This window comes from Arachis ipaensis, chromosome B03, assembly GCF_000816755.2.
Source record: "Arachis ipaensis cultivar K30076 chromosome B03, Araip1.1, whole genome shotgun sequence".
Lineage (NCBI taxonomy): Eukaryota > Viridiplantae > Streptophyta > Magnoliopsida > Fabales > Fabaceae > Arachis > Arachis ipaensis.
This window is the reverse complement of record NC_029787.2, coordinates 128,414,224-128,429,856: the sequence shown is the minus strand read 5'-3', so window position 1 is coordinate 128,429,856 and position 15,633 is coordinate 128,414,224. Positions and strand designations below refer to the sequence as shown.

Here is a 15,633-nt window from a genome sequence, read left to right as displayed (position 1 = left end):
AGTTTGTGAGAAATATTTGATATTGTTCTGTAGCATTATGGAATGTGTTGCGATATATGGTGAGTTTCTGTCCCCCTCCGAAAAGTCAACTTAAGAATGTGTGATTTTTAACTTGTGGCATTTGATGGTGTTTAACAGATGTACATAGGGCTTTTTTCTCTGTTTATCTTTTATAAAATGATTATGATTTCGAATTTACTATTATCAATGTTGTTTTTGCTTTTATTATTCTATCACTTGTTTTTATGATGGTTGTGATGTTATTTGGCAGGACCAAAAGTATAGAGAATACACACAGATGATACTATCAAATTATAAGGTATGCAATATCTAAGCTGAAATATTAAACGTGAGCTCAAATATTCAATTTTCTTGGGCATCTGTTTATGTGTTTCAACCTAATTTATCCAGCTGCTAAAAGAAGCTATTTTCCAATTCAAAAAACAACAGATATGGTTAAGATTAAGGTGTGCTGAAGTTTAATGATAAACTTCACATATCCTCCTTTGTGATTCATTTTTAACTAGACTTACCGGTTTTTTTGCATCACAATTTTCAGCCTCTCAATAAAGAGTTGTACGCTATGAATCCTACAGCATTCTTTGTCCCAGCATTCCTGAAAGCAATTAGTGATAATAATGAAGACAGTTTTAGAAGTATAGTTTCTGAGCCCTTCCCTGGCATTTTTACATTTGAAATGCTTCAGCCACACTTTTGTGAATTGCTGTTATCTGAGGTAATTTATAATTTTAACTAGCGGTATTCTGTTCCTTTAATTTAGACCTTGGAAGCAGAAGCATGTACTTGTATTTATTTATATCTTGTACATGTTGAAATTTATCTGTGGCATCCTCAGGTCGAAAGCTTTGAGAGGTGGGCTTTCAAAACAAAATTTCAGATTATACGTCCCAATACAATGAATAAGTATGGTACTGTACTCGATGACTTTGGCCTTCAAACTATGCTTGCCAAGCTTAGAGAAAATTTCATTAGTCCTTTGTCTAAAGGTGAATAAAGTCTAAATGATTAAATTTAACACATGCTGATTTGACCAATTACATAATTTTTTTGCCAGAAGAGATTAAGATTTTCATTTTCATTTCTCATAGGACATGTTCATCAATTAATCCCTTTTTGTGCAGTGTTTTTTGCAGAACTTGGTGGATCAACCCTGGATGCTCATCACGGGTTTATTGTGGAATATGGCAAAGATAGAGATATTGACTTAGGTACAAGTTCTACTTGGGTAGAGTTTCTCTGCAGTTCACTTATATCATATGTTGCATTCGAGTTTGTCTTAAAAGTAGTGAGTTACTCTTGTCTTGCATATGTTACAAACAACCATATCAGCATGCTATATAAGCTATTGGCATATAGATTTTTCAATAACGTAGGAAGTAGGATTCTTTTACTATTTAATATGTCCTGAACTTTCCTTTAATATCTAATGCATACTCTTACATTTGTAGGTTTCCATGTGGATGATGCAGACATAACCTTGAATGTTTGCCTGGGCAAGGAATTTTGTGGAGGGGAATTGTTTTTTCGGGGCATGCGTTGTGATAAACATATAAATACAGAAAGTATTGCAGAGGTAAGTCACGGAGATGGAATAACATAAAGATTGGATGGTTGATTGTGGTAATGTAAAAAATAAAATAAAATTGTTGTGATAAAATTTTTCTTATTTAGTAAACAGTTCTTTATCACTTAAATTCTCTTTAATGGAGTTCAATATTTCAAAGCAGGAGATCTTTGATTATTCGCATGTCCCTGGACAAGCTGTCCTTCATCATGGTCGTCATCGCCATGGTGCTAGAGCCACTACATGGGGTCATCGGGTTAACCTAGTTCTTTGGTGCCGAAGGTATTTTCACTTGCACTACAAATTATATCATTGTAATTTTTCTTGCGCGGAAATTTCTACATCTCTGCAATTTTTGTGAGAATGCTACTATTATTTACTCAATACTCAAATATTAGATCTGATTGTAAGAATAATGTTCTTCATATATTTCAATAATCTAGACTGGTTTTTGTTGTTCTCCAAATGAAAGATTGAAAGTTGCATTATTTCTGTGCAGTTCTGCTTTTAGAGAGCTGCAAAGGTATAAATCAGATTTCTCTAGCTGGTGTAATGTGTGCACTCGTCAGAAGAAAGAACGGCAGCGCAAAACAATAGATATTACCAGCTTGGTAAATCTTTATGCAATCATTCTTCATGTGCATGCATAGTGTTCTTGACTTCTTGATTGCTCAGTACTCAGTAGTCAGTATAAATTAACCGATAGAACCCAATGGGCAATGCTGATGATTATGTGACCAAGGTGGTTGGATAAAGTTTGTTTGTTGACTTCTTGTATACCCTTATTACTCTCGCCTGTTTTATGTTGCTGTTTAATTAGAGGTGCTTCCCAATCTAGGTTTTTTCTTGTACTGCACGTTTAGAAATGCATTATGGTTGTTTTGCAGAACATAACCATATGAATTTGTCGTACAGGATTTGTTCAAATGGAAAGGCGAAGCAACTGCATGATCTGTTTGTTTAATGGATCAGGGGTTGGTTTTAAATCCATGCAGGAACAGGACTAATGTGAAGGGGACAATTTCTATAAATTAGCTAGAAATTTTTCCTGTAATAATGCTGCTGTTCATTCCCCTCTCTCTTTGTGGATATTCTGTTAGCTTTTTTCTTATTTCATTTGTATCTTAGATTTGATTGAGAGGTTAGGTGCATGGTGTGCACAATGATTGTCGTCATCTTGCGATGCACTTTTGATTAACATGGTTAACCATTTTAGATTTTAGATATCAATTCAATTTCTGATTATGTTGGAGGTTTATTGCGAATCTAGTTTAATATTAATCTGTATTCAATTTCTCAACTTAGTGTAATGTTCATTGACTGAACTCAAGCATGGCGTGTGTGGGCTCCACCGGCCGCACGCGAAGCATGTGATGTAGTAGTGGACCAATTTCGCACTTCTAATTTTTTGCTATTTAAGAAAGGATGGTTCTCCTTTTCGGACAAGTACCAATATTATGGTTTTTGCATAATGTTATTAAATTATTACTTTATTTGATTTCTTAGAGGTTAACATACGCTATTAAATTACAAAGCAATATGAATGCGTCTTAAAATAAAATAGAATCATAAATAATGTATTAAATATGGGAATAAAAAATCAGACAAAGAATAAAAGGTTTCATGTTTTTATACTGATTTCTCGAGGCTGTTAGCCTATAGCCTAGTCTGATATATTTTTTCTTTTCTTAATCAGGGATGGATAGTACATGAAATGTGAAAATGACTTTCGCAGAAAAAGAACTGACGTGGAAATAACAGTAACAGTAGTCATATAAATTCCAGAAACCCATGTCAGCTGGCTTGATGGGTTACGACAGATCCGAGAGGCACCGACATTCGCATCTCAATTAAAGATAATGAAGGTAGAAGTGTCTAAACACATTGGTTTAAAAGATGTGATTATAGTACAGTAGAAGAGAGTGAGGTGTTATGAAGAAGGCGGGCATGTGGTGGCGCTTTAAATTGATATTATCCAATTTGCGATCCATTTTGAAGAAGATTGATTGATGGAGTATGTAGCAGATTCGTGTTTGTTTTACTGTTGGGTAGTGACAACTGTACCGAAGCTAGCTGTCGGCTCATTACTTGTTCATCTTCCTCAACCGTTCCCATTCTCACTTTCAATTTCCACTCCGTGTCGTGTAGTGTAGTTGTGTCGCTTTATTTAACTTTACTGCCTGCACTACCTTTTCTTCCCTTTGAAGCTTAAAAAATCTAACTCAAAGCCACAATGATATATTTATAGTAGATATTGGAGCTTCAATTTGTGCAAACACTTGCTTAACCGGAAATGCATGCAAAAACAGATTCGGAAGTGACAAGCGTAGATGCGTCGTCATCTCCGAGGAGGGCAGTGTACTACGTTCAGAGTCCATCACACGATGGCGAGAAGACAACGACGTCGTTCCAGTCGACGCCGGTGCTCAGCCCAATGGGGTCCCCACCGCACTCCCAGTCGTCCATGGGCCGCCACTCTCGCCAGTCCTCGTCGAGCCGCTTCTCCGCTTCTCGCAAGCTCATCAACAAGAAGAAGGATCAGATCGACTCCATCATCGAAGAAGAAGGCCTTCTCCAATCCGAACATGACGCGCGTGTCCACACTCGCCGCTACTATTTTCTCGCTTTCCTCCTTTCCTTCTTCCTTCTCTTCACCCTCTTCTCTCTCATCCTCTGGGGTGCCAGCAGGCCCATGAAGCCCAACATCTTCGTCAAGGTTTCCTTTAATTTCATTTCATTCAATTTAATTTTCACTCCTCCATATCCCCCTTTAACTTGTTCTGTGTCTACCGCAGAGCATCAAGTTTGACCATCTGAGAGTTCAAGCTGGTTCTGATGCTACGGGTGTGAACACTGACATGATCACCATGAATTCTACCGTCAAATTCACTTACCGTAACACTGGCACATTCTTCGGGGTCCATGTGGCATCAACACCTTTAGATCTATCATATTCGGAAATCGTAATTGCTTCCGGCGATGTAAGAATACGACAGCAAGCTAAGCATAAATATACATTTTTTGTTTTCATTACTTGGTTAATTTGTTAGTTCTTAAATGAATAACAGATGAGGAAGTTCTACCAGTCAAGGAAGAGTCAAAGGGTGGTGAGCGTGGCAGTGATGGGGAACAAGATCCCCTTGTATGGAAGCGGCGCAAGCCTTAGCAGCTCAACGGGGATGCCAATGGTGCCGGTGCCATTGAAACTCAGCTTTGTGGTTAGATCCAAGGCCTACGTTCTTGGCAAATTGGTGAAGCCCAAATACTACAAGAGGATTGATTGTTCCATCACTTTGGATCCCAACAAGAATCACCATCACCTTTGATTTTTTCTTTCGAAAAAGAATTCACTTTTATCCACCATTTTAAAGCCAAGGAATAATAATGTATTCAACTCTGAATTGTTCTAGTTTATTTTTCAGGTAATTATAGCCCAATAATATTCACTTTATTTATATTTCAGACCAAGAGTATTCTTGATTGAATATGTCAGCTGTGTAGAATAAATTAAATAGATTATTATTCTTGATCGCTATATTAATTTGCAAGCAAGGAATATTATCCACTTGAACAAATGACTCAGGTAGAGGTTGGGTTCGAGACTTGTTAATGTTTTTTCGTCTTTTTAAGTTATGAATCACGAAAAAATTAAAACGGTTTAAAATAGTTAATAAAACTGTGGCTATCTTTTTTGTATATGTTACGATGGGTAACTGGAGATTAGTGGGCTGGACTTGTTGGGTTGGTCCAATCGTCTGAGAAAGGAAGCCTTCGAGCGGGTCTGCGCCTTGGGGGCCTCCGTCCGACTTGTGAGTATGAATGAATGGGGGTGGTACCTGCAAAGACACTTCGATGCCTAAGTCAGCAAGGGTGTGAGCAAGTCTAGAGAGTATTTGGACTTAGAGATACCTGAGAGGTGTCAGTGTATTTATAGTGGTGAACCAATAACCACCGTTGGAGTAGTTCCACCTTTTAAGGGGAATAACCGTCCCTTTATCTTAGGGTGGTTGAGATATGGCTCTTGGAAGTGGTTAGAGAGATTCTAGGGGCAGTTTTAATTACCTTGGTAACGGTGCACCCATTAATGACTGCCTGTTTTTACCATTATGCCCCTAACGTGTTTATAAATACTTTCGCTCTCTTTCGTTGTTTCGTTTATGCGATTTTTCAAATTTTCTCTTCATCCGTTCGTACAGTATTCTTGCATTTGAAGGCTTTTATCTTCTCCAACCTTATTCTCATATAAAGGTTAGATTTTTCTTCTTTTCCTTTAACGACATGCTTTCTGTTTGCATGCTTTTATTTTTTAGATGGGTAGGTTGATCCGTAGACCTCTGTTTGATTCCATACTTCCCCCTCAGAGACCATGTTTTTTTTATTTTCTTTTCCTTTTTTCCTTTTGTAGGTTTTACCAACCCTTTTTCCAAAGAAAGAAAATGTCTTTTGTTGAAAGTCTTGCTCAGTGGGTTGATGTCACAGTCCTGGGGGAGGAACCTTGGGTCGACACTGATTTTCTTACTGATCTTCGCACTCGCCACCGGCTCTGCACCTCTGATGAGGATGAGCCGAAGTATGAACTACTTGCCCCAGGTCCAGAAGACCGGGTCTGTTTTGGGAAGGCTTCGGAGGCAGCCCCTCATTTCTTTTTCATGTATGAAAGCATGCTTACCCGCCTGGGTGTTTTCCTTCCCTTTTCTGGCTTTGAGATTGATGTTTTACGCCACTGCCGTGTTGCACCTACCCAGCTTCATCCCAATTCCTGGGGTTTTCTGAAAATTTATCAATTTGTCAGCCATGCTTTAGACTTTCCGACTTCCTTAAGGATTTTCTTTTTTCTCTTCCATATGACTAAGCCCTTCAGTGGACAAAATAATAAACAACAGTGGGTGTCCTTCCGGGCTATACAAGGTCGGAGGGTCTTCACCCTTTTTGATGAATCTTTCTATGACTTCAAAAATTATTTTTTCAAAGTGCAAGCTGTAGAGGGTCACCACTCCTTTTTCTTGGATGAGAATTCTTCTCCTCGCTTTCCTCTATATTGGCTGGAGGCCTCCCCTGTGAGAAATATGGTCTGGATGACCTGGATGAAGTGGAGACAGTCATTGTGGGGTTCCTCCGAGAAGTGTGGGGGAGGGCCCCATATTTGGATACTAAAAAATTTCTCCAGGGGGCGCCATCCTTCGTCCAGTCGCAACTAGGTAGCTTTTACTTATCCACCTTGTTTTCGACTTATGGTTACCAACTTGTAGTTACCGACTTGTTTTACTAATTGTTTCTCTTTTGCAGAGATGGCGAGGAAGAATTCAAATGAGTCTTACCAAAGGGTTCAGGAGGTCAAGGCAAGGTCTCGCGCCAGGACCGGTGGCGCCAGGGTAACTAGCTCCTCTCTTCTTCCTCCTTCCTCTTCTTCCCGTAGTTTGGGGACCCCTTCTGAACCTATTAATATCTCCTCTTCTGCTCCTTCTCAGCCATCCCCTCCCCCCGATCCTCCCCTGAGCCTGAAAGGAAGAAGCGCAAGGCTTTAGAGCCTAGTTCTTCTTTCGAGGGTGAAGCCAATGTGGATGCCCCTGAATTTATCCGGAAGTACATTTATCCTCATGCCCGTATAGGTTTGGATGATGTTTCTATCCGGAACCACCTCACTATTCTGGCTCAGGAGAGTATCAGGGCGGCGGCGGTGTGCACCAAATTTCTTGATATTTTCGAGAAGACTCCTCTTAGCTCTCTTGGCTCGTCCTCGAGGGCGAAAGAGTTGGAGGAGAGACTTCTTTTATATCAAGAACATGAGAAGAAGTTGAAGGAGGAGGTCGCCAAACTAGAGGAGGAGAGGAAGGGTCTCCAGGAGAGGGAGAGCAAGTTGTAGGCCCAGTGCAACATGGAGGTCGGTTTAAGGCTGAAGGCGCAGGAGAGCTATTCAAGCCTTTTTGAGGATCTTGTGGTTGTGAAAAAAGATCTGCTGAATGCTCGGACTGCCTATGCCGAGTTGGAGGACTCTATTGCCGAGGGATCTGAAGAGACCTGGAGGATTTTTAAGGAGCAAGTCGGAGTCATTGCTCCTGGCTTGGATCTTTCTCCTTTGGATCCTGACAAGGTTGTCATTGACGGTGCTATAGTGTCTCCTCCTGCCCCCCAAGTTGTTTCTGAGTTAGACTTGAAGACTCGGGGGCAGAGGATTATTGAGTCCCCTCCTCGCTCAAAGGATGCTCCGAGCTCTTCAAAGGTTTCTCCGACTTCCTCTCCATCTCCTATGGATGCCTCTCTCCCTGGTCCTGATGGCGCTCCGACTTCTCTTCCCGACTCTGGTGGTGATCCGTCTACTTCTCTTTAAAGATTTATTGGCTATATGGGGGCCCGGCCTGTGGGTCTCCCCTTTTTTAAACTCTTTATTGTTTGTTGGTGGTGTTGATAACTTAACATTTCTCTGGCCTTTTAAGGCCGTAAACAAAATATTTATAAGTACCCTTTTTTGGATAAGAGTTTTAAGTTACCTTATGTGTGCATGCTTTTCTGATTTTTGCTCTTTCGAAGTCCCCTTGATCTTTTCTGAAAACCTTTCCTTTGGCTTGCCTGTCTTTCCGAGCCTTTTTGCTTTAAGGACTTTAGGACAGCTTTTAAGCTTTTTCCCTAGGTTTTTTTTTTTATCTCTTTTTGGTTATTCCTTATACTCAACTTTGTTTTGTTGAGCTTTTATGACTTAGGTTATTTTTGCGATGCGTTTTAATTTCTACTCGATTTTTCATTTCGACTTATAAGTCGGAATGTCTCCGAGTTTCTCACGATTAACTTTTATAACCTCTTTACACCGACTTGTACCTCGTCGTTTTATCCTGACGACCATCTAGGTCAGTTCATGGGATTTTCACGTTTTGTCGAGCTTAAGTCGGCGCGTTTCGTAGGAAAGAGTAAACGAGAAGGAATTCATGAGAGATATTGTAAAAAAAAATCTTTATTTATTGGGGAGGTACCTTACTGCTACTAAGGGCTTTTGACGGCCTATTTTCCCTTAGCCTCCACTATGATGCCTCGTTAAAAACCCTTCTCCAGAAAAAAACCCTTTGATTTTGGGAAAAAATCATGAAGTTGGGAAAAGAGTACATCAGGGAGTAGAGTTCGCTTTTAACTATAGTACCTTTTCATGTTACAAGCATGCCACGACCTTGGTAACTCGGTGCCACTTAGGTCGGTTACCTTATAATAACCTTTTCCTAAGACCTCGCTAACTTTGTAGGGTCCCTTCCAATTGGCGGCGAGCTTTCCTTCCCCTGATTTATTGACTCCAATGTCGTTTCTGATCAAGACCAAGTCATTTGGGGTGAAGGTTCTTCGAATGACTTTTTTGTTGTATCTTGTAGTCATCCTTTGCTTCAGCGCTGCTTCTCTTATCTGGGCTTCTTCTCGGACTTCGGGGAGCAAATCGAGCTCTTCTTTGTGCCCCTGTACGTTTCCAATCTCATCGTGGAGAATCACCCTTGGACTTTGTTCGCTGATTTCTATTGGTATCATGGCTTCTACGCCATAGACTAATCGGAAGGGCGTTTCTCCAGTGGCAGATTGGGGCGTTGTCCTGTAAGCCCATAACACTTGTGGGAGCTCCTCAGCCCAGGCTCCTTTTGCATCTTGTAGCCTTTTCTTCAACCCTGCCAGTATGACTTTGTTGGCTGCCTCGGCTTGTCCATTTGCTTGCGGATGTTCCACCGAGGTGAACTGGTGTTTAATCTTCATACTGGCCACCAGACTTCTGAAGGTAGAGTCGGTGAACTGGGTTCCATTATCTGTAGTGATGGAATATGGTATCCCATATCTTGTGATGATATTCTTGTAGAGGAACCTCTGACTTTTTTGGGCTGTGATGGTAGCCAGTGGTTCTGCTTCTATCCATTTTGTGAAGTAGTCTATTCCCACAATCAAGTATTTGACTTGTTCCGGGGCCTGGGGGAAAGGGCCTAACAGATCCATCCCCCATTTTGCAAAGGGCCATGGGGAAGTTATACTGATTAGTTCCTCAGGGGGAGCCACGTGGAAATTTGCATACATTTGGCATGGTTGACATTTTTTCACAAATTCCCTGGCATCTCTCTGCAAGGTCAGCCAATAGAATCCAGCTCAGATTACTTTTCTGGCAAGCGACCTGGCTCCGAAATGATTTCCGCAAATCTCACTGTGAACCTCCTCCAATACCTCGGTGGTTCTCGAGGTCGGTACACACTTTAACAATGGTGTTGATATCCCTCTTCTATAGAGAATATTTTTCACCAGAGTGTAGTGTTGTGCTTCCCTCCGGATTTTCTTAGCCTCTTTTTCCTCCTTGGGGAGGATGTCGAATTTCATATATTCGACCAAGGGGTTCATCCATCCGAGGTTTAATCCGGTTACCTCAAGGACCACTTGCCTTTCTTCTGTTTTTTCCACGGAAGGTTCCTGGAGAGTTTCTTGGATCAGGCTTCTATTATTCCCTCCTGGCTTAGTACTTGCTAACTTGGAGAGGGCGTCTGCTCTGCTATTGAGATCCCGAGTTATGTGTTTGACTTCGATTTCCGCAAAGCGCCCGAGGTACTCCAAAGTTTTTTCCAAGCATCTCTTCATATTTGGGTCTTTTGCCTGATACTCTCCGTTTATCTGGGAAGTCACTACCTGGGAATCGCTATATATCATCACTTTTGTTGCACCGACTTCTTCTGCCAGCTTTAATCCAGCAATCAGGGCTTCATATTCTGCCTGATTATTTGAAGCTGGGAATTCAAATTTGAGGGAAACCTCTATTTGGGTTCCTCTTTCATTGACCAATATTATGCCTGCGCCGCTTCCTGTCTTGTTTGGGGATCCATCTACATAGAGTTCCCATGTAGTTGGCTTTTCCTCTTGGTCTCCCGCGTACTCAGCTATGAAGTCGATGAGGCATTGAGCTTTGATTGCCGTCCGAGTTTCATACCTCAAGTCGAACTCGGAGAGCTCTATTGCCCATTGAACCATTCTCCCTGCAACACCCGTCTTTTGGAGGATTTGCTTCATGGGTTGGTTCGTGCGGACTCTTATTGTATGAGCTTGAAAGTAAGGCTGTAGCCTTCGTGAGGCTACCACTAAGGAGTAGGCAAACTTCTCTAGTTTATGGTACCTTAGCTCGGGGCCTTGTAGAACTTTGCTGATGAAATACACTGGATGCTGACCGACCTCGTCTTCTCTTATTAGGGCTGACGCGACAGCCTTGTCTGCTACAGATAAGTATAGGACGAGGTCTTCTCCAACTACAGGTCGGGTCAGAATCGGAGGTTGACTCAAGAATCTTTTGAACTCCTGGAACGCCTCTTCGCATTTAGGAGTCCACTCGAACTGACATCCCTTTCTCAATAAGGAGAACAGTGGAAGGGATTTTAGTGCTGATCCTGCCAAGAATCTGGAGAGGGCTGCAAGTCGGCCGTTTAGCTGCTGGACCTCTCTTAAGCAAGTCGGGCTTTTCATTTCCAGGATAGCTCTACACTTATCGGGATTTGCTTCGATCCCCCTCTGTGAGGTAGGCTCTTAATTCTTTCTCATCCAACCCTAGTTTGTCAAAGGCGGGCTTGAAAAGGATGTCCGCTGAGCTCCCTTGATCTACTAGGGTTCTGTGGAGATGGGCATTGGCTAGGATCATAGTAATTACCACTGGGTCATCATGTCCAGGGATTATTCCTTGCCCATCTTCTCTTGTGAATGAAATGGTGGGGAGGTCGGATGACTCTCCTCCGACCTGGTAGACTCGCTTGAGATGTCTTTTGCGAGAGGACTTGGTGAGTCCCCCTCCCGTGAATCCTCCTGAGATCATATGGATATGTCTCTCCGGAGTCTGCGGTGGTGGGTCTCTTCTATCCATATCGTCTCGCTTTCTCTTCCCATGACCATCCGACCTTTCTATGAGATATCTGTCGAGCCGGCCTTCTCTAGCCAGCTTTTCTATCACATTTTTAAGGTCGTAACAGTCATTTGTCGAGTGACCATATATTTTATGGTACTCACAGTAGTCGCTGCGACTCCCCCCCTTTTTTTATTTTTAATGGGCCTGGGAGGTGACAGCCTTTCAGTATTGCAAATCTCTCTGTATACATCCACTATGGAAACCTTTAGAGGAGTATAAGAGTGATATTTCCTTGGTCTATCGAGACCGAGTTCTTCCTTCTTCTTGGGCTCCCTCTCCCTCTCTTTTGTTGAGGGGAGATTCCCAGGTCGCCAACTCGAATCTCTCAGCCTAGCATTCTCCTCCATGTTGATGTACTTTTCAGCTCTTTCCTGTACATCACTTAAGGAGGTGGGGTGTCTTTTTGATATGGACTGTGAGAAGGGGCCTTCTCTAAGCCCATTGACTAACCCCATTATGACTGCTTCGGTGGACAAGTCTTGAATTTCTAAACATGCTTTGTTGAACCTTTCTATGTAGGCTCGTAAGGATTCTCTGACCTCCTGCTTTATTCCCAGGAGGCTTGGTGCATGTTTTACTTTGTCTTTCTGGATAGAGAACCTCATCAAGAACTTCCTTGAGAGGTCTTCAAAACTGGTGACTGACCTCGGGGGGAGGCTGTCGAACCACTTCATTACTGCTTTCGACAGTGTAGTCGGGAAAGCTTTGCATCGTGTAGCGTCGGAGGCATCAGCCAGATACATCCAACTTTTGAAATTGCTTAGGTGATGCTTCGGATCTGTGGTTCCGTCATAGAGGTCCATATCGGGGCTTTTGAAGTTCCTCGGAACTTTTTCCCTCATTATATCCTTGCTGAAGGGATCCTCCCCTCCTAGGAGCGACTCTTCTCGCTCGTCGCGGGAGTTCCGACCTTTGAGGGAGGATTCCAACTTCAAGAGTTTTCTTTCTAACTCCTTTCGTCGTTCCATCTCCTCTTTTAGGTTCTTTTCTGTCTCCCTTTGTCGCTCCCGCTCCTGTTCCAATTGTTACAGGTGGCTTTGGTGGACATGGACTAGTCCCATAAGTTCAGTTGCATGGGACTGTCCGTCCTTCTCCGATTCGCGCCCTTCTGAGGAGTTCACCTTCGGATTTTTGACTCCGGAGGTACCTTCTCTATGCTGATCATTGGTTCCCTGGTGGAGGGTCAGGTCTGCGTCATTGTTTCCCGTATCCAAATTCTCTTGTTCGGAATCTGATTCCACATGACCCCCTTCGGGGGATCTGTCTGCCATCACTGGTTGATCTCTCGGGTCCCCGGCAACGGCGCCAATGTTACGATGGGTAACCGGAGATTGTTGGGCTGGACTCGCTGGGTTGGCCTAATCGTCTGAGGAAGGAAGCCTTCGAGCGGGTCTGCGCCTTGGGGGCCTCCGTCCGACTTGTGAGTATGAACGAATGGGGGTGGTACCTGCAAAGACACTCCGATGCCTAAGTCAGCAAGGGTGTGAGCAGGTCTAGAGAGTATTAGGACTTAGAGATACCTGAGAGGTGTCAGTGTATTTATAGTGGTGAACCAATAACCACCGTTGGAGTAGTTCCACCTTTTAAGGGAAATAATCGTCCCTTTATCTTAGGGTGGTTGAGATATGGCTCTTGGAAGTGATTAGAAAGATTCTAGGGGCAGTTATCCTCTTGAGGGAGGGTTTATCTGCCAGCTGATCCTCGTACCGACTTCTTTAGAGTAAGTCGTGAAGATAGCCGACTTCGTGGCATCTGGTTTGTGTATTGTGAGGCTCAACTCCTTTGGGTTGGGCCTTTTTACTTGGATCCTGCATCACTAGCCAAATGTTGCGACTATCTAAAATTTCAGAAATCAAATTATTGAATTTCAGTTTTTTGAAGGAAGCAAAACCAATCAATTATTGAAGATAGTCTCTTTCTCAAAAAGTGAATTCACCTACGTCTAGCTGCGACGACAAAAGAAGGAAGTAATTTGAAGTTAATTATATGTGGTAGTAGTTAAATTTTAAAAAATAATATAATTTATCAATGTATTCATATGTTTATTTATGGAGTCCACTAAAACGTCCTTTTTTTAAAGATGTTCTCATATTGTGTTTTAATTGGTTTCTGTATAATTTATTCGATATTTCTCATCACATATTATTAAATTCTTCAAAAGATTTTCTTTTCAGAAACAATAAAAAATATTTAATTTGGACTAAAACAAAAAAAATAATAAATTAACTATTAGATTTTTTTAAAAGATTATTTACATAAAAAAATATATCACATTATATATATATATATATATATAAAACAAGCTCTTAAAATTTTTATAAATAAAAAATAAAAAAATAATTAATTTATATTCGTACAATATATAAAATAATTACTATATTATTACAAATTAATTATTTTCTTCTCATATACAGTTTTTTTAAGACATAAAATTAATTAATTAGGACATTGGTTAAGATAATTAAAGTCACTATTTCATTAAATTTTTAATTTAAAGAAAAATTCTAGTTAATTTTGGTATAGAAATTTTGAATTTGAAAACATTAATAAAAATTATGTTGAATTTTGATTTATTTGATTTTCATTTAAATTAATAACTACATAAGTTAAAGTTCTGTTTTGAAGTTATATTCGAGTTTTAATCTAATTTTTAAAGTTTCAATTTACGTAGTTTGATTTTTTAACTTAGGTATCCGTGACTCATATTAGGGTTTTAAGTGTTTAGTTGAAAAAAAATAAGGTAAAAAAATTTTAATTGTCACATCAAACAGTCGCTAGAATGTATAATGTAACAGTCGTTAGTCCATCTCAGCATGTCGTTAACGATTTTGTGAGACAGTGACAAAAATAAGATTAGGAACCAATGTGAGTCATAACTATTAAGCTGGGAGACTAAATTGAGTAAATCGAAATTTTTGAAATTAGATTGAAACATAGTTGTTAGAACCGAACCAATGATCGAACCGGTCAAACTACTGGTTTACTAATTTATTGGTTCAACCGATAAAACCGGTCTCATGTAAATATAAAATATAAAATAGTTAAAAACTTAAAATTAAAATTTGAAATACATATCTTCACTAATATTTTATGAAAAATCAAGTCTCAACTTCTAAAAATAACTAATATAAAAAAAATATAAAATTTTAATACTACAATAGTATCTTATTTTGACACAATAAAAAAATAATTAATTCACAAAGTCTATCATCTAACTATAATATCAGTAGATTTTAACACTAACATCAAAATAAATAACCTTAATCACAATACTAGTAATAAAATAGATCAAATAAATTAATAAATTTTTAGTGAAATTTATATTTATATTAATAATGGTATATAATTAAAATATAATTAATTTTAAAAATAGAAAATACAAAAATTAAATTAGATTAGATATTTATGTATACTATATAATTAATATTTGTCAAATATAATACTTAGAAATGCAATGGCTAAGTGGCAAGTAGAGGTTGCTTTTGTTCTAAGGTTCTTGGTTTGAGACCTTGTAGAGACATTTTAAAAAAATTTTCAAGCAGACCAGTTCGGTTAGACCGGTTTGTACTGGTTTTTACCGGTTCACACTGGTTTTATTCCTTAAACGGTCCAAGAAATAAACTGAACCGAACTAGGATTCGGTTCTAGTCTGGTTCACTAGTTTTTCGGTCAAATCAGCCGATCCAGTTCGATTTTTACAACTATGGATTCAAATACGAACATAATTTCAGAGACCAATAAGTATTATCTCTTTATTGACAATTAAGTTGTTTTAATAGTAATTAAGATCTAATAATGGTTTATAATAAAAGAAGCATTCTTTTGCAACAATGAACCTATAGTAGTAGTTATGGGTGTTCATAGATTAGATCATATCCATATAAATCCACAGTATTTATCTGTATCTGATCTGTAATTTGAGGATATGATCTGATCTGTAAGATGATCGGATTGGATTGAATCGGATCCACACTCTAATTAGATAGAAGTAAATATGTTTACAAAAGTAAACAAAAAAAATTATTGACTTTTTTATAAAAATAAAATTTTTTAATATTTTTTATTTTATGAATATATTTGATATCTGATCCAAACATAAAAAGTGCGAATATCGAATTTGATCTAATGAGTTTAGTGTGGATTGGATCGAAATTTCAGT

At 39.7% G+C, this 15,633-nt stretch overlaps 2 protein-coding genes and 1 long non-coding RNA gene across 3 annotated transcripts in view; 2 read left to right on the top strand and 1 right to left on the bottom strand.

Moving 5' to 3' along the window:
- Positions 1-2,883, top strand: part of LOC107631778 (uncharacterized PKHD-type hydroxylase At1g22950) — a 3,719-nt gene extending 836 nt beyond the window's left edge. Inside the window, exons 2-9 of the mRNA XM_016335326.2 lie at positions 272-319; positions 560-736; positions 857-1,007; positions 1,143-1,229; positions 1,470-1,594; positions 1,749-1,867; positions 2,085-2,196; positions 2,501-2,883. Of these exons, the coding sequence (XP_016190812.1) occupies positions 272-319; positions 560-736; positions 857-1,007; positions 1,143-1,229; positions 1,470-1,594; positions 1,749-1,867; positions 2,085-2,196; positions 2,501-2,536 (855 nt within the window). The 3' untranslated portion in view covers positions 2,537-2,883. The remainder of the gene's footprint in view (positions 1-271; positions 320-559; positions 737-856; positions 1,008-1,142; positions 1,230-1,469; positions 1,595-1,748; positions 1,868-2,084; positions 2,197-2,500) is intronic.
- On the top strand, positions 3,252-5,047 carry LOC107633923. The gene is made up of 3 exons (XM_016337510.2): positions 3,252-4,301; positions 4,381-4,566; positions 4,654-5,047. Exons 1-3 carry the CDS (start codon positions 3,879-3,881, stop codon positions 4,909-4,911), a joined length of 867 nt encoding a protein of 288 aa, XP_016192996.1. The 5' UTR covers positions 3,252-3,878; the 3' UTR covers positions 4,912-5,047.
- LOC110270422 lies at positions 4,785-12,335 on the bottom strand. Its single transcript, XR_002359927.1, has 2 exons — positions 12,305-12,335; positions 4,785-4,905 (listed from the first exon to the last, which is right to left on the bottom strand). It is a non-coding gene; the product is annotated as an uncharacterized LOC110270422 (long non-coding RNA).